This window comes from Balaenoptera acutorostrata, chromosome 11, assembly GCF_949987535.1.
Source record: "Balaenoptera acutorostrata chromosome 11, mBalAcu1.1, whole genome shotgun sequence".
NCBI classification, from domain to species: Eukaryota; Metazoa; Chordata; class Mammalia; order Artiodactyla; family Balaenopteridae; genus Balaenoptera; species Balaenoptera acutorostrata.
In genome coordinates this window covers 46,924,562-46,943,637 of record NC_080074.1, presented here as the reverse complement: position 1 = coordinate 46,943,637, position 19,076 = coordinate 46,924,562, and the positions used below count along the sequence as shown (strand labels likewise).

General features: G+C 35.5%; 1 protein-coding gene across 1 annotated transcript in view; it reads left to right on the top strand.

Annotated features, from left to right (window-relative positions):
- RAB21 (RAB21, member RAS oncogene family) overlaps positions 1–18,723 on the top strand; it is a 31,393-nt gene extending 12,670 nt beyond the window's left edge. The window contains exons 2-7 of the mRNA XM_007195010.2: positions 316–375; positions 1,132–1,239; positions 4,464–4,527; positions 11,184–11,238; positions 11,745–11,833; positions 14,966–18,723. Of these exons, the coding sequence (XP_007195072.1) occupies positions 316–375; positions 1,132–1,239; positions 4,464–4,527; positions 11,184–11,238; positions 11,745–11,833; positions 14,966–15,108 (519 nt within the window). The 3' untranslated portion in view covers positions 15,109–18,723. The remainder of the gene's footprint in view (positions 1–315; positions 376–1,131; positions 1,240–4,463; positions 4,528–11,183; positions 11,239–11,744; positions 11,834–14,965) is intronic.
- The last annotated feature ends 353 nt before the right edge of the window (positions 18,724–19,076 follow it).

Below are 19,076 nucleotides of genomic sequence, written 5' to 3'. Positions count from 1 at the left end.
GTAGCTAGGTGGCATCAAGTTAAATGCGAAGAAAATGCTGTAATGAGGAAAAAACTAAGAAAACATATTTACCCATTTTTTTGTACTTTTCATAACTTGTATTCATAAATCAAAATATCTTTTTCTTAGATTAGAGTAAAAATAATGTTCTGTCTTCAGTGGAAATAATGTTTAATCATTAATAAAAACTCAGTGATTACTTTTTCTCCCAGATAACTTATTTCATATTGATATGATTCATTCATCTGTAGTTTTGAGAATAAAAAATGTTATTTTATGTGAAACATTGTTTAATGTATATCTCTCTTTTCTTAGGCATCATTCTTAACAAAGAAGTTAAATATTGGTGGGAAAAGAGTAAATCTTGCTATATGGGTAAGTTAACCTTTTCAACTGTATGAGTGAAGGCCTAGAGTACCTATTCCTGGTTCTCTCATAACTAATTGGCTCAAGAATTTCTGGATTTATTTTAGTTAACTGAAGTTTAGCCAAAACCTTTTTTAAATAAACATTTTTTTCTAAAATCTGGCTAAGAATTTTATCTTGCATACAATTGTATACATGAATAGTTCTATCATAACTTTTCAGCTGGAGAAGGGTCAACTCAGAGGGATTCCATGTCAGAGAAAGGGGTGGACAGCCTGCCTGGCCGTTTTCCCCCCATCTCCATATTCTAATCCTCCAAGGGAATGGCCAGTGGAGAGTATGGCAAGGATAATGCAGTAGTGTACCTGTTGGCAGGTGGTCCTGGTGCATGCTCTTTCTCCTTGTCTCCTCTCTCTGGGGAGAACCTAAATTTAGTGCAAGGCCTGTTCCTGGCTTATAATGCCATTGTGGCCCATTCTGACCCTTTGGCAACTGAAATGGTTTTTTAGTGAGGGTGGGAAGATTGCTGAGGAGGAGGAAAGTTGGGGAGGGGAGAAGTAATCTTTATATAACAGTAAAACATTAAATATTGATTATAACTTGACTTAAAAATTTTATTTGTAACCTGTTTTGTTTCTTTTAACAGTGTTTTGGGGTTATCTATAACTTTATACCCCACTTTCCAATTAAACAAAAGTTCACTGTAGTTATAATAACAGATGTATTTTTTCTTCTGATCTAATGAGAGTTTATTGCTTTATTTAGGATACAGCAGGTCAAGAGAGATTCCATGCATTGGGTCCAATTTACTACAGAGATTCAAATGGAGCTATTTTAGTTTATGATATAACAGATGAAGATTCTTTTCAGAAGGTATTCTGTTTACTTATGGGTAGATGACTTAATAGAACAACACTGTTTTTTTCAAGTCTGCATTAACATACTTTTGTTTACTAATGTGATTAGCCTTGGCTTTAAAGGTAAAGTATAGTTTGTGCATAAATGATGACCACTCATATTTTTTAATGGAGCATTTAATTCATGTTAACAATATGGATATCATTTATTAATAGTTTATTACATGGCTTTCTCAGATATTAGGAAAGGGAAATAATCTGAAGTAAAGCTTCAGAAAAATATAGAGGCTCTTTTTCTCCCTATTAAAGAAAAATCACATACGTTTTTTTGGTTACATACACACTGGCCACCTGAAAACTTGGTATGGCTGCATGGGCAGGTTCCATAACTGTGGGGAGGAAAACGAAGAACTAAATCAAGTTTAAGCTCTTTCTTCTCACTAAATTTCCTGGAGGATATAATGTAAATTTTAAAAGGACAATCTAGGTAGTGTTTGTTTTAAAGCTCCTCCATTTTTTTTTTAACCCCTCTTTAAACATTCACCAAAAATAAAGAATTTTTATAGTTGTTTGGGACCAAAAATGAGTGACCATTAAACTTACCTCTGAATTCTCATCACAATTAGGATTGTGACTAGTTACTTATTTGACCTTTTCTTTGAAAGCCCTTCTTGGAATAACTTTGTCAAGGATGTTTAACTAAAGGGGGTAATTTCCAAGGTAGAAACTTTTCTTGCCTTGAGTTACAGGTTTGTACTTGTTGAAATTACTTGCCTTTTTAGTGTTTTATTTTTATTTTATTTCCTAGTATTTAACTGATGAAGCAGATGTACAAGTTAGCCCTTGGATTATTTATGCCATGTGGAAAAACTTAGTCCAAGGAGTAGAAAAATGAAGCAATAGGTAGCTTTCAGATTTAATGATATTTTAAAAAGTTATACATTTGGGGTGCTGTTTGTTATCCCTTCCTGCCTTTTTGGCATAAAAAGAAATGGTTTAAGTATTTTATTGCTTAAAAGAAGGTGGAGTCTATTAGGTTGAAAAGTGACCAGTTATCTCTGGCTGTATAACAAAACCCGCAAAATTTGGTGACTTAAAACAATGATTTATTATTTCCTGTGGTTTTTTGAGGGTTGACTGGGCAAGTCCTCTGCTCCATGTGGTGTCAGTGGAGTCACTCATGCAGCTGCATTGAACTGGGGGTTTGGCTGGGTGGGAACCTGGATCCAGGAGGGCCTGGTTTTCCTCCACATGGCCTCTCACTCCATTTGGTGTCTCATTCTCCAGTACTCTCTCCACATGCTCTCATTATTCCATATTCCAGCCAAAGCTTCTTATGTGACAGCTGGATCCCAAGAGTGTAGCTGCCTGACCTTCTTAAGGCTTTCGTCTGGAATTGACATGGCTTTAGTTCTGCCACATTTTCTTGGTCAAAGCAAGTTACAAGGCTAGCCCAGAGTCAAAGAGAGAGGAAATAGACTCTTGGCAAAGAATTGGTGACCATCTTTAACTCATCACAGAGTGTATGGGGGTAATGAGTAGGATGCCTGTGGAGGGAGATCTGATTGCAGATGAATAACAAATTTTTAAAAAATTGGTTAGATTTAGTAGGTTGTGATACTATATGTACAGGGAGTAGGGTAATACATAATTGGATTCTGGCATGTTTCCTTTGAAGTGATGAGGATGTACATTTTATACCAGTACTGTCAGATTTTTCTTATATGAAATCAACTAAGGGTGGAAGTTAAATGCTTCTCTGAACATGGTATACATATATGTGAATGAAACAAAAAGATGGGACTGTACTGAGAAAAGTGTAGTTCAGTGCTATTATAAATTGTTGATTACCTTTGTTTTTATAAAGATTTTGTGTTTACTACAGTTCCTTTGCATTCTTGCAGAGAATAGGCGTGTGAAACTGTTACTTTGTGCATAGGAACATATGCACAGTAAATGCTTACCACACATATCTAATGTAATTTTTGTAATTTGTAGATGTGTGTGTATTTTTTTTAGGAAGGTATATAAGTTCTGTGTCATTTGATTACATACGTACTAAATTCCATTACACAAAAATGAAAGTAGGTATCCCAAGTTGGTTCTTTATCCTGTTTTATTATAATCAGTATATTTAAAATCATGAGTTCAAAGATTACTTAATTTCAGGGACTTCGCTGGTGGTCCAGTGGTTAAGAATCCACCTTTTAATGCAGGGGACGTGGGTTCAATCCCTGGTCAGGGAACTAAGATCCCACATGCCGCGGGGCAACTAAACCCGAGCGCTGCAACTACTGAGCCCGCGCACTCTGGAGCCCGCGCACCACAACTAGACAGCCCGCGCACTGCAACGAAGAGCCTGTGTGCCACAACTGAGACCCAACGCAGCAAAAGAGAGAGAGAGGGAAAGAAAGAAAGGAAGGAAGGAAGGAAGCCCAGCACTTAAAAAAAAAAAAAAATTACTTAATTTCAGTTTACTCCCAACCGTGCCAGCAGCTCTGCTCCATCCGTAGTGAAGAATCAGTTTGCCACTGGAGTCATTGTGCACCAGTGGCTCTCCACCAGGGGGCAGCAATGTCTAGAGACATCTTTGATTGTCACACCTGGAGGATGGAACTGGTATCTAGTGGGTAGGAAGCCAGGGATACTGCTAAGCATCATACATTGCACAGGACAGTCCCTCACAACAAAGAACTATCTGAGCCAAAATATCAGTAGCGCTGAACTTGAAGAAACCTATCCTACACCAAAGGATGAAATTTTATTTTACTCTTTTTGGTACCTATGTACATTTTGTTTTTCCTTTAAATGTGTGACACAGAAGCTCCTATGCCCTCTATTTGGGACCCAGTTGGGGTACAAAAGATTTTTAATTAAGCCCATGTTTTCTTAAGTCCAAAGTGATTCTCTATAAGCATCTATTATCAGAAGCTGGAACTGACATGCTTTTGCTTTGGTGAACAGCTTTGCTTGGATTTATGGGCAGTTATGAAAGTTTGTAATTAGAGATGCTTCTGTTTATTCTTATGTGTAGATATAGAGAGAAATCTTTCCATTGGATGTTTGTGTGTGTGGTTTGCGATATAAATGATCCTACAGTGAATCATTCCTAGTAATAACTAAATACATGGACTGTTAGACAAAATTTTGAGGTATTTTGACAGTGTTGAGTTTTGAGGTGTTGTAATGGTAGTCATTGTTACAGGATTTGTTTTAATATTTACTCTTTTGTGTACACAGGTTAAAAACTGGGTCAAAGAATTACGGAAAATGTTGGGAAATGAAATCTGTTTATGTATAGTTGGTAAGCATCATTACTTTTTAAAAATGTCCTTTGTTTCCTTAACACTTTATTAAAGAATAGTAAATAAGTAATTTTCATTTTAAAGTTACATGAGAAAAGAAGAGTGGTATTTTAGTATTTAATATTTTAGTATAATTAAGGATTTGGAAGTGATCTTTCAGGAGATTCAGACATCTATACTTCAAGGAATGCCTTTGGGGAGCAAGTGGGAAGCCCTAAACATGTAGGGCTTCAAGTCCCCCAGCCTTGCTTCAACTTGACCTTTGGTTTTTCATCTTAAGATTATTTTAGAAAAGAAGAGTTCATCAACTGCTTTACAGTATAATTAAAATCAATGACTTAAGCTGTGTTCTTGTTCTATATATTTAACTATACACATTTTTGAGTTAAGAACAAATTTGACTCCAAAGGTATAAGTAGATCATGATATACTAGACTGGAGAAATATCTTAAGAGGTAAAGTGAAACAACTCTAGAACTCACTGTTGGACTTATGGCATTTCTCTTTGGTTTCCTTTTTCTTTAAAGTATTATTTCTATGATATAACAGCTAATTATTGGGCAATAAAGTGTTCCAGACACTGTGCTGTGTACTCAGTGGACATTATCTCATGTAATCTTCACAACCCTATGAGGGCTTTGTAGAGGAAGCTGAGCCCTGGAGATAACGTACTTAATAACTTGCTCAATATCATGCAGCTATCAGAGATGGGATTCAAATTGAAGTCATTCAGACTCCTCTGCTTAAGATATTAATCCTTATGAATAGCCTCAGGCTGTTTTCTCTCTTCATTTTTATATAACTGATAAACGGCTTGGGAGAAACCAGGGTAGTTTTAGTGGAGGACATAGAATGGAGTAGTCACCGTGGGCAAATTCTGCTTTTAGCCTTAAGAATTTTTTTGTTTTAACCTGAGTTTACATTTCTTACATTTTGTCACCATTAGATTGGTAAACTTTACAGGTCCAGATCAGGGTGCAAGTTTTGGGAGAGGAACAGGAGCTAATCTGGCCTGCTTTTTAGTCTAGATGCTAGATGTTAGGCTACATGGTGGGAATATTTCAAACAAGAACACTGGAGTCGTAGACCACATAGGAGTTTGGGACCAAAGCTGCAGCTAGTCATTAGTGAGTTTGGCCTGCTTTTGTCTGTCTGGTATATCGGACTTACTGGGAGTGGAAGTGGTCACAGTAGGTGAATGACTAAAGATTTGATGATTTGGGATTCTGGTTATCTCTCAGAAGAGAGGAAGGAACTAACACATTCTAAGAAACATAGCTAACATATTCTTAAGAAAGTCAAAGAAGGGGTTTCCCTGGCAGTCCAGTGGTTAAGACTTCGCCTTCCAATGCAGCGGGTTTGGGTTCCATCCCTGGTTGGGGAGCTAAGATCCCACATGCCTTGGGGCCAAAAAACCAAAACATAAAACAGAGGCAATATTGTAACAAATTCAATAAAGGCTTTAAAAATGGTCCACATCTAAAAAATCTCAAAAAAAAAAAAAAAGAAAGAAAAAAGGAAAGTCAAAGAAGCCTCAAGAACTTGTTACTTGGCCAAGGTTACAAAGTAACATTTAAAAAATTAGCTGGGTGGGAATTCCCTGGTGGTCCAATGGTTAGTGCTATGCACTTCCACTGCAGGGGGGCACGGGTTCAGTCTCTGCTACGGGGACCTAAGATCCCACAAGCCTCGCAGCACGGCCAAAAAAAAAAAAAAATTAGCTGGGTGAATAAACTTAGGATAATTAACTTAAACTTTGTATTCTTCATGTTCATATTCTAAGAAGGTTTAGTAATATTGAATCTGGTAGCTTACTGCCCCCAAGTAGGGTTAGATACGTCTCACTTCATGTTATATAATGTTTATTAATGTTTGGTATAAAGTATAAAAAGCTCTCACTCTCCCTTTTCCATTGGCAAGTGTGACATGGAATTCTGTTTGTAATTCAGAGTTGGACGAATTTTGAGAGCCCATTTACCACAAAAGGAAAATTTCATGAAGTTACCATATCTGTGTAACCAGTACATTAGAAGCCCCACCAGTACATTAGAAGCCCTTTTCTATTCTTTTTTTTTTTTTTGTGCTCCTTTCTCATCCCAACACTACCCCAGTTGCCTTCCCCTCACCATCCCCTACCCCCAGACATAATCCTGACTTTTTACTGCATGGATTGGTTTTGTTCTGAATTTCAAATAAATAGGATCATATAGTATGGGAGCTTTTCTGTCTGTTTTTTTGGCTTTACATTATGTTTACAAGATTCCTCTATGTTCTTGTATATAGTTGTAGTTCATTTTACTCTCTTTGCTATCTAATACTTAATTCTATGCATATTACACAGTTTCTCCTTTTGCTGTTGATGGACATCTGCATTATTTTTTCCATGTCTTGATTTTCATTTCATTCTGTATACGTTCAGTGTTTATTTTCTCTCCTGTTTTAAAACTAACTTCAAAATAATACTACCTCATAGGATTGTGATGAAGACTAAATAATGATTTGGAAAACACTTGGCATAGAGTAGGCATATGACAAATATTTGTTCCTTTCCCTTTACACAAGAGAGTCCTTCAAACATTTGAAGCCTACTTGGATGGTTCACCTAAAATCTTCCCTAGGTTTTCAACTGTTTGGGCTAACTTTCAGACATCCTCATCATCCTGATTATTTTTTCCTAGGTTTATTTCAGTGTATCAGTGTGTCTCCTACACTTGAAATGAATACTAGAATCCAAACATTGTCGAGTCAATGTATACCATAGCTCTCTCTTTTTTTAAATCTTCTTACTGTCCTTCTACCAGCATTGCCCAAGATTGCATATACTTTTTAGCAGTCATGTCAACTCAGTTTCTCTTTTACATAGATTATGGTTAACAAAAATCAGAATTCCTTTTTTTTTTTTTATATATATTTTATTTATTTATTTATTTTTATATTTATTTTTGGCTGTGTTGGGTCTTCGCCTCTGTGAGGGCTTTCTCCAGTTGCGGCAAGCGGAAACCACTCTTCATCGCGGTGCACGGGCCTCTCACTATCGCGGCCTCTCCTGTTGCAGAGCACAGGCTCCAGACGCGTAGGCTCAGTAATTGTGGCTCACGGGCCCAGTTGCTCTGTGGTATGTGGGATCCTCCCAGACCAGGGCTCGAACCCGTGTCCCCTGCATTGGCAGGCAGATTCTCAACCACTGCGCCACCAGGGAAGCCCAGAATTCCTTTTTTATAAGTATTGCTCTTCTGTCAGGCTTTCCCCATCTTCCTACATAACTAAATTATTTAAACCTAAGTGTAGGAATTTCAACTTGTCTTATGTTTCTGAATGTTTATGTTTGATATATAATCTACTAGCTTTTTCATGTGTAAATTAGATGCCGAACCTTCTAGGTCCTTATCTAAATCACTGATAATGTGTAAAGCAGGAAGAGAGAACTCCATACTTCGCTAGCAGAGACTTTTCCCTCTAGTTTTAGTTAATCCATTGATCAGCACTCTTGGCTGTGGTTGCTCTGTTTAATAGAGTATTTTGTTTCTAGTCTGTCCTTAACATTTGTATGTTTGTTAAACAAATATTTATTATTAATAATAGTTACCATTTATTGAGTGCCAGGTACTATTCTAAGAATACACACTTATTTCATTTAAGCCTCCTGACAACACAGCAAGAAAACATTGTTGCCATTTCCATTTTACACATGAGAAAATGGACTTAGAGAGCTTGATACTTCCCAAACTACATAGTATATAGAGATAGACCTGGGATTTTAATTCAGGTCTGTCTGCTACTTCAAGCCCGTATACTTAAGCAATAATATATATTGCTGGCTATGTACCAGGCTTTGAGAATAATGTAGTGAATAAGTTAAAAAATAGATATGGTCCTTGTCTCCCCAGAGCTTATCATGTAGGGTGAGAGAGAAAAACAGGCTTTTATTGTACATTATGATACATGGTATCAAGGGGTTGGGGGTGTGCTGTGATAGCACAGAAGCAAACCGAACTAAATTGGGGGAGGGGTGGTTAAGGGATTTCCGAAGCCAACCAGGGTTGTGGTAGGAAGTGTGTTAATTATCATGGGTTTAATTCTCTCATAACAGTATTGATTTTCCATTTGACCATTCACTGTGATCATTTTCCATTTGATCATTCACTGCGATCATTCACTGTGATGGCTGAAAAATACTCTATTGAACACGTCCTGTGTGCTAGGCTTTTTACATATATCTTATTTTCACATCAACCTTGCAAAGTTTATTAGCTACATTTGTACAAAGTGAGACTAAGGGGTTAAGTAATTTGCCCCAAATCTTATAGTTTTGAAATGAGCCAGGACTTAAAAACAAGTTTTATCAGATTTAAAAATTTCTTTCCACTAGGCCACACACCATCCAGTCTAAGCAAAATAAAGTTCTAGCTCTTTATTGCTATTAGGCCGTCTGCCCTTAGCAATGGGTGTATCCCTTCCTTGTTCTTAATTCAAATAGGTATTTTTAAAGAAGATAAAATTTTTAGTATTCTTAGCAGGATAGCCTTTTCCTCTCCAATAGCTTCAGTCAGTTTTCCCCCCTAGCCTTTATTGTACTATACTTTCAAGTAAGTGCTTACTTTGGTGGTTATTCTTATTTTCAGGTGTTGTAAGCCTATTAGAAAGTTCCCAGTGTGGCTGCACAGTAGTATTGAAACAGATATGAGCCTCAACCGCAAGCTTTAGCTCTCTTGCTTTTAAAAGAACATAGCTAAAAAGGTCTTGAACTTTGGAAAGGTGTCAGTCACTGACAGGCAGTTTTGTGACTTGGTCTGTGCTGTTAATCCATTATGAGCACTTATTGTTCAAAGAAATAGTAGTTATTTAGTAGAGGGATTTTTTTTTGTTTAAAATATTAATTATGTTATTAAAATAGTTAGCCATTTTAATAATAACTGGTTTTAGGGAACGCCCTGGCAGTCCATTGTTTAGGACTTGGCGCTTTCATTGCCGTGGCCCGGGTTTCAATCCCTGGCTGGGGAACTAAGATCCCACAAGCCGTGTGGCGTGGCCAAAAGATAAAAAAAAAAAAAAAAAAATACTGGCTTTATTAAAGTTTAGTTAAGTTCAAAATGCTGTTAAATAATAAAGCAGTATCTGAATAATTTTCCCCAAATATTCATTTGAGGCAACAAGGTGATTGTCTACTTTCCCTATCCTCAGTTTTTAAAAATAGATGTTGGTAATTATGGTGGATTTTGAAAAAAGAGACCTTAAGCTCTAACAAACCTACTCATAGGGTTTTAGTTAATTGAAACAAAAGTCTCCTTTGATCTATAGGAGGCTGTTTTACCTTTTTACAGTGGCAGAATCTTGTGCCTCTGTGGTGGAGCTGCCTGCCACTAGGTGGCGCTCTTTGCGTTGTTCATAGCACAAGACAAGTTACTCCACTCGTGACTGCTGGATATATTGGTTGTAATATTTAGCAAATTAAGAATTTTATTGATAAAATATAATGCGGGAAATCAGAACTGATATGTGTCTTCTTGCTGAGGTAGGCTGATAACTGTTCAAAGAAGGAAGAGTTTATTACTGAATTTGTTAGTACCTGCTGAGCTTTAGTATGTCTGCTTCCCTTCCTCAACCTTAGGCTATGGTGTCAGATCATTGCTTAAAGCTGCGCATAATTAGGTGCTCAGATTATTTGAGGTCTTCATATACAGAACCTCTGGGCTTGTACCTCTCAGTTCTAAGCATCGCGTCTTTCATTGGGTGCTTACTTCAATGCTTTATCTGAAATTGTCTTCTAGACTCTCTAAGGTCCTGAGAAAAAATGACCTTATTTACAAGGTTTCCTTTTTTACCCCTATAGGTCATAATAGAAGAAATGAAAATATTTGTTTGACGTGTCCTTTCGTAGGGTATTTCCCCCCCTTTCCTGTATGTTATTTCCATTGCCTTTAGCACTCTGTCCAGCCTACTTACCTTAATCTCTACCCTGTATATAATAAGGAATCTGCATTTTGCAGTTTCTGCACTTTTGTTCTGGTGGCTTTATGGCATAATCTCAGTTTGGTTCCATTGTTTAAGGAGAGCTAAACTTATTTTCAGTAATTTAAAATCTGCATGATGTTCATATACTAAGTTGTCTCATGTTTTTAAAACAAACAGTAGCTTCTTCCCCTGCAGTGGTGAAGTACTTCAAAAGCCATATATTTTAATGCTTTCTTTAACCAGTTCATATCATCCAGAAAACCAAAATATTCTTAGGATCCAAGAGGCTAGCCTAATATATTTTCATGAACCATAATTATTGATTGGGGACCATTTACACTTGGCTAAGACTCGTAGGTTTATCCTTAGAATTCCCTAGTGAATCTTAGTCCCATTTATACCCTAAATCAAAAATAGTGCTTATCTCTTTGGAAAAGTTATTTTCTCTGACAGAGGCTGCAGCTTCAGGAGGGATGTGCATTGAGCCATTTGAGGGAGGTTGAGGCATTCACCTTGACAGTCATGATCAACCCTCATATCCAAATGTCCTGAAACCTTACAGTTTCAGGACATTTAGAAGTCTGGTGGGGATTTGTATTATTTTTCCAGATGATTAAAATGGCAATTGTATATTTAGAAGTGGCTTAATTTCATTATAAAAATGAATCAATATTAAAGACTGGCATTTACATTTTCAAATTAGGTAATAAAATAGACTTGGAGAAGGACAGACATGTTTCCATTCAAGAAGCAGAATCGTAAGTGTTATCCCTCCTCCTCTTCCTTCCTTCAGTCACTCTCTGTAAGAAGTCTTCCTCTTTGCACAATGTACTTTACCATTTAGTTATTACTCAAACCTCTTAATATAGATTGAGCTAGTGGATTCAATGAAGCATGTTTATACTGGCAATTTCTGGCTTTTAGTGACATTTAAAGTTATTCCACTTTCACTTCTCTTTCTGGTTTCAGTAAAAAGTATAAGAATGATGCAAAAGAAAACTGTCATGGCCCAATAGTGAGTCACAAAAACTAAAGTATTTGGGTTGCAAATTAACTTAGAATAAAAGTCTTGTTTTATTCTTATTTAAAAGTTGATTCAATATATAGAGACATCAAATGGTATATAATCTTAATTTCACTAAACCTGGGTTAATTAGTAATAAGTCACTAAAATTGCTATTGTAAAAAAAGTTCAAATAGCAGTCATGACAAAAACATAAAACATTTTTTTACATCAATTACTGATGTTACTTTTTTTTTTAAGGTATGCAGAATCTGTGGGAGCAAAACATTATCATACTTCAGCCAAACAGAACAAAGGAATTGAGGAACTCTTTCTTGACCTTTGTAAAAGTAGGTATATGGCTTTTTAAAAAATATTGGTAATATTTCTGGAGTGATTTTTTGTTTGTTTTTTGTTTTTAATTTATTTATTTATTTTTGGCTGCGTTGGGTCTTCGTTGCTGCGCGTGGGCTGTCTCTAGTTGCGTCGAGTGGGGGCTACTCTTCATTGCAGTGCACGGGCTTCTCATTGCGGTGGCTTCTCTTGTTGCGGAGCACGGGCTCTAGGCCCGCGGGCTTCAGTAGTTGTGGCTCGCGGGCTCTAGAGCACAGGCTCAGTAGTTGTGGCACACAGGCTTAGTTGCTCCGCGGCATGTGGGATCTTCTGGGACCAGGGCTCAAACCTGTATCCGCTGCATTGGCAGGTGGAGTCTTAACCACTGCGCCACCAGGGAAGCCCCTGGGGTGATGTTTTACAGTTTCCATTTTGACCATATTGATGATTTGTCGCATCGACCAGTATTATTATTTACTTAATATCTTTAACTCATTTTTTGAAGCTTAAATACCTTCTTTAGCCCTATTTCAAGTAGTAATCAATGGCTATGAAATCTTATGTGTAGTATTTGCTAAATACATATTAAAAAATATGCATTACTATTAAAAATAAAAATGGAAGAGGAATGGACAGAATAAAACAGATTTAAGAGTTGTAACAACCTGTTGCAGTGGATGGACCTTATTTGGATCCTAATTTGACAAACTAGTGAAAAAGAACATTTGTGAAACAATTGGGACTATACGAACACTCACTGGATATTGATGATATTAAGAAATTATTGTAAATTTTTTTAGGCGTGGTTATTGTGTAGTGGTTATGCTTAAAAAAAGAATTATTTTTAAAAATGTTTTTATCTTTTAGAAATCATATTGAAATAATTTATGAATAAAATTACGTATCTGGAATTTGATTTAAAATAATGGTAGGGATGATCGCCAAGAATGGATGAAATTGTGTGATGGACATACAGATTTTCATTATGCTCTTCTTTCTACTTTTATATATGTTTGAGCTTTTCCATATTAAAAAAAGAGAAAGGAAAATGTTTATTATATACAATCTGAAAGTCATTTCTCATATCACCAATAGAACACACTATACTTAGGAAAACCCTAGTCTGTAGAATAATGGATTGAAATGATTTTGTCAGATTATATTCCTTGTAGTTATAGACCTCAGAATGATGGTTTTTTGCTCTAAAAAAATGTACATATACACGAACTTTGAAGTAAATTTCAGTTTTATGTAAGCCTGAAAATCATTCATAATTCTTCTAGAGCATTAATTCTCTAAATGTGGTCCCGTAATCAGCAACATTAACATCACTTGAGAGTATGTTAGAAGTGCAGATTCTTGGGCCTTACCCCAAACCTACTGAATCAGAATCTCTGGAGGTGGTGCCCAGAATCTGTGTTTTCATCCCTCGTTATGATTCTGATGCATACTAAAATTTGAGAACCACTGCTGTACATATCAGTCACTAGGAGATCTTGTTAAAATGCATGATTTGATAATGTGGGTCTGATGTGGGCCTGAGCTTCTCTCTCTCTTTTTTTTTAAATTTATTCATTTATTTATTTATTTATGGCTGTGTTGGGTCTTCGTTTCTGTGTGAGGGCTTTCTCTAGTTGCGGCAAGTGGGGGCCACTCTTCATCACGGTGCGCGGGCCTCTCACTATCGTGGCCTCTCCCCTTGCGGAGCACAGACTCCAGACGCGCAGGCTCAGCAATTGTGGCTCACGGGCCTAGTCGCTCCACGGCATGTGGGATCTTCCCAGACCAGGGCTTGAACCCGTGTCCCCTGCATTGGCAGGCAGATTCTCAACCACTGCGCCACCAGGGAAGCCCTGAGCTTCTCTTTACTAACAGACACCCAAGCGGTAATGACACTAGTCCTCAGACCATACTTTGAGTACTAAGGTTCTAGATCAGTGGCTTATAAATGTTATATATCATATCTTTATATAAAAGAATTGAATATTCTCTATACGTTTATTTTAAAAATTATAGAACATGTACAAGTACTTATGATTTTCCATATTGTAAAATATACATTAAAAAAATAGAAATTTTGAAAGGTTAAGGAAAAATAAATTGAACGTTTTCTAATTTTACCTCAATGGATTATCCCGTATACCTCAATTTGTAAACCATTGTTCAAGAGCAATCTCTGGACCCAAGTTTAAGAAACCTTATTCTGTTTTAAGGACTCTCTTTTCTTTCCTCATCTTTTCAGATATGTATTTTGCAACTATTTACTCCTAGTCTGTGTCTTATATTCTCATTTTTCTTAACTGTCTCTCAAAGAGCTGAAGTTCTAAATTTTAACGAGGTCTGATTTATCAGGTTATCTGTATGAGTCATGTTTTTTTGTCTTACATGAGACACCTTTGCTAACTCAAAGTCATAAAGATTTTCTTCTACAGAGATTTCCTCCTTTGTTTTCTTCTAGAAATTTTGTTTTACATTGAAGTCTATAATTAATTTTTTGTTAATTTTCACATATGGTGGGCGGTATAGATTGAACTTTTATTTTTTACATGTAAATGTCCAGTTCCAGTACTGTCTCTTGAAAAGATTATGCTGTTTTCATTGAATGAACTTGGCACATATATTAAAAATCAAGTGACCATATGTATGAGGGTCTATTTCTGGACTCTGTTCCATTGATTTCTCCTTTCACCAGTGTCTCACTGTCATCATTCGAGCAACTTCTACTGTATCTTTAAACCAGATAGTGTGAGTCCTCCAGCTTTGTTCTTCCTCTTTCATCTTAAACTCTTTTGTTCTTTCAAATGTTATTTGGTTAAAAGTTTACATGACTTATTGAAGAATAAATCTTGTACCCTAAATATTGCTTGTACTTGGAACAATTTGACCTTCTTTGATGTATTTCTAAGTATACTCGGAAAATCATAAGGATGACACTTGTATACAGTCATTTGTTTAAATCAAAAACTTTTTTTCTCTGGTGATGTCACTGTGGCTGTTATACAACTGGACAAGTACCCTTGCTATTAATTTTATCTAGTTTCCTTGTTGGTTGAAAGTCAGAAATAGCTATCATGGTGGTAAACTGAAATTATAGAAACAGAAAACGCCGATTGTGGTCCTAAATAATTTCTGCTTTCTCCCTCTCTTAGGGATGATAGAAACGGCACAAGTGGATGAAAGAGCAAAAGGCAATGGCTCCAGTCAACCAGGAGCTGCAAGGCGAGGTGTACAAATTATTGATGATGAACCTCAAGCCCAGAGCGGTGGCGGAGGGTGCTGTTCTTCTGGATAACTGTTCACCCCTAAGGAATAAAAAAACAAATAAACTGTGGATCCTTGCCCTCAACACGAAGACTGCCATATTCCAAGTCACATTATTTTACCAATGGAATTAGAGAGTTAACAGTATTTTAAATTACGTTTATAACACTGCAGAGACCTTAAGTGCTAAACTTAGTGGGGTTCGTGACCAGAGAATTGGCATTTTCTACACATGTTAACAAAGCAATTACCAATGGCCTTTTTACATATTTTTTTTCTTTAACAAGGAGTAATATGCATGTAGAAAAGACCTACTTAAAGGCTTCATTTATATTCTTTTAAATCAGATCTTTATTTAATAACTTATATATGTTGTTGGAATGGTATACATTTTTGCAGTCCTTTGTATTTTGTGGTAGTTTGAATTGTATCCCTTCTAAACAGCAAGCTGTTTTTGTTTTCTTTTTTTTTTAAATTAGCAGATACCTGAAGTACTATTTTTGCAGGGTTTGCACAGGCCCCTAACTGTCTACTACACTTTGATATAATCTATATTCATCCTGTATGCTGAGCTGATAAAATACATTGTAAATTACGTATTAAATATTTTATCTGCTTTTACAAGCGCAAGGTGCAAAAATATATACAGTAGTCTCATTGATGACTGTAAAGTGAATTAACATTTGGTGATAATGTCTAAGCTTTTTGACTCTGATCATAGCTCCCCTTCACTTTTGTCTTAACTTGAAAAGTGGCGTGTTTAAATTTTCTCATATACTTTACTTGAATTATTGCTGTTGTCACATTTTTTGCCTCTAAATCCATCTAATAATTGAGCAACAGCATTTGCCTTTTGGTTTGGGGGGGTTTTTTTTTTGTTCTTTTGCGCGGTTTTTTTTTTTGTTTATTTTTTGTTTTCTGTTTTTTTTGTTTGGATAAAAGAGATGACTTCTGCTGATTTTGCTTTAGAATGGTTACCTTAGAAGTATTTGAGTGGAGCATGCTGAGTTTCACTGCTGCAAGGCTTTAGTTTTCTCTTAGGCTTTATGTGAGATGGACTCGTTGGTATGAGAAGAGAGGAAGAAGTCCCAGATAGTAGCCACTCACCAAGACTCATTCATACAGCATGTTAGTGGTAGTTTCTCCTCCACAGGCAGCACTTTTAGATCCATTGTGAGCAAGCTGTTTCTGGTCACTGCTTGCCAGAGATGAACACAGAAAGCTTTGTTTCATTTTATAAGAGCTATCCTTCTGAGTTTCTTTGAAGGGAAACATTTCATGTAATGAAGTTATAGCGAACACTGGAAAGATTTATTATAAAATTATATTCTTGTATACTTTGTAAATTAGTCTCTCACTAAGTTTTTTTTTTTTTTTCTTTAAGCATAGGGCTGATAGAATAGAATCAGGCACTGCTCATAGGAGGAACACAAATTGTGGAAATTAACAAATTGTTCTTGTTCTAATATATATATTTTTCCATTTCTGTCATGCTTGGAAAACTAGTAAATGTTATGTCTAAGATAAAATGGAATGGTCCCTGGATTTACTTCTTATAAGATGCAATAGTATACAATAAAGTTGTTAGCATGAGCAATTAAAAGAATATAATGAGGTTATAGTTACTAAAGAAGTAACTTTCCCAGATGGGTTGAAGTTGAATAAATTGACACCTTGATGTTATGATATTAGAATTTTAACTTAGTATTAAGTATTCTATAAGGCCTCATTTTACCTTCCTTAATTATTGTCCTTGTCAGACTCAACACACTGCTTCTCCACTGTGTGTGTTTAGGGAGGGCGGGGTGGAAAGAGTCTTCAGGAAGATAAGCTAAAATTGTCTGTGTAGTCTCTTGGTTTCCTGTGAAGTTACTGTTTATGCAGGAGGTGGAGGGAGGCAGGGGAAATCATGAGTACAGATAAAAGAAAAAATTGTTTTTGGCTTCCTGGTTCTTTCAGTGGTAGTAAAGAAAGCCTTGCCATTTCTACTGTTGTAGATGTAGATGGGAAAGAAGCTCTTCTCCACTGGAGTGAAGTATTTTTTTAAAACTAATTAGAGATGAAATTGAGCTTTATTCCAAAAAATAAAATCATAAAGCCTGATAATTGGAGAGTTGTACTCTCGATTTTTGACCCTATATTAATGATATAAAGTCCAGATAGAAACCTCTGCTCCAGAGTTGCCAGATAATTATTGGTATGGTACAACCACTCGATGTTTTTTTGTTTGTTTTTTTCTTTACTCTTCTTTGGTTTCTATGTACCTTTCTTAACCTCAAGCATTTCATTCTTCTATTTTTAACCTGTAATTTAAACTAATTCAGTAGCAACAATAGATAATATGGTATACCTGACCTTGCTCTGAAGCCTAGAAGGTCTTTAGATAGGAATAGGATGAAAGGGTAATGAAAGAGGACCAATCAGTTGCAGCATGTATACAAAGGAAAGATAAAAAAATGATAAACCAAGGCTGAGGAAGTTTTTCTGATACTTTCTTCACCTTTCTAATACCTATCTTTTGTGTTCCTGTCCTTATAATTGTGCTGTTAGGAAGAAGACACAAGTTATCGTGTTGTGTATTAAAAGTAGTAGGTAGGTAGAACCAATATATTTTTCAACTAGTAAGTGTATACTCTTCGTATATATAATTAAAAATTGGTTTAAGATAGTCATTAAAAAGGTATCTGAATATTTAAAGTATACAGTCACTGTTTCTGTAATGATGATGGGTATTCTGCTTCTTGTTTTGCATTGTGACTATAGAGGAAGATTATTGCTTTTAAAAATGTGTATTGCAACAATTTGGGGGTAAACAGTAATCTGAAAAGAAACAAGCATCACGTTATCATATGAAATATGAGTGTTTGAATTTCTTTTGTTCTGGGGTTATCTCCTGAAAATAGTCTAAAGCTATGGCTGTTACAGCTAAATTGAAATCTTTTAAAAAATATTAGCCATATATTATTAGTGATTACTTTTTATTTGGCATTAAAATAACAGAAGAATGATATTTCATTTTTAGATTTTCAGTAAGCAAAAGTAAAATTTGAGAAATAGAGAAGGAGGGTAGTAAGAAGTAGAATGAAAGGTAGATAGGAAATTCTACAACCTGACAATTTTTAAAATCATTTTAAAAACTACATTACTTTTATCAGATGGTTTCTAAATAAGGCAAGTTATGCATTGTGCCAAATATTTAGAACATTAAAAAAATGAATTGTTATACTGTTTCTTTTAATACATAATTTGCAATTTTCTATATTATAAATGCTACCGGGGTCTAGATAATTGATCTTATATTATTTTCAGATAATATAACTTGCATTTATAATTACCACTTATGTCTAGAAGGGTTTGACTTGTGCCTTTGACTTTGGAAATTTATCTTTTGACTTCTGTTTGCCATTATAGTTTTCACAGTCTTTTTTTTTTTATATAGATACAGTGTGACAAAGAGGGAATACATAATTTGTGACCATTTAAAATGTTGAGATCTTCTAGAAAAGGGTGTAGATAGTAATGACCAGCAAGAGCCTTACAGTAATTTCTAAAGATATAGAGACTAAGTAGATCCTTAAGTATTCTTTTCTAAATTATAAAATGCATTACCTAGACTTTAATAATTAAAATAATTCATTGAACATAACACATTTATTTGATTTCATAATAGGCATTGATTCTAGTAAATTGCTGTTCTGTAGTTTTTTATCAACCAAACAGTAATATATTTGGTGTTGTGGACTAAAATTCATGCTACACATACGTCTGACTTTGATGGCTTTTCCCTTTTCAAGAAAACAAATTAATTACAATTCTGAGCAAACTTTCCTAAATGTAAGTATTTTAGTATTAATCATATGTAATGAAAAAAATTTAGAAATACTCTTAAGAGTTTCCAATTTTAAGCAAAAATACTTTGCTTCTAAACAAATATCACTTTGATAGATCTTTAGCACTGCTTGGGCTATCTGGGATTTATATATCATCTCTTTTCTAAGG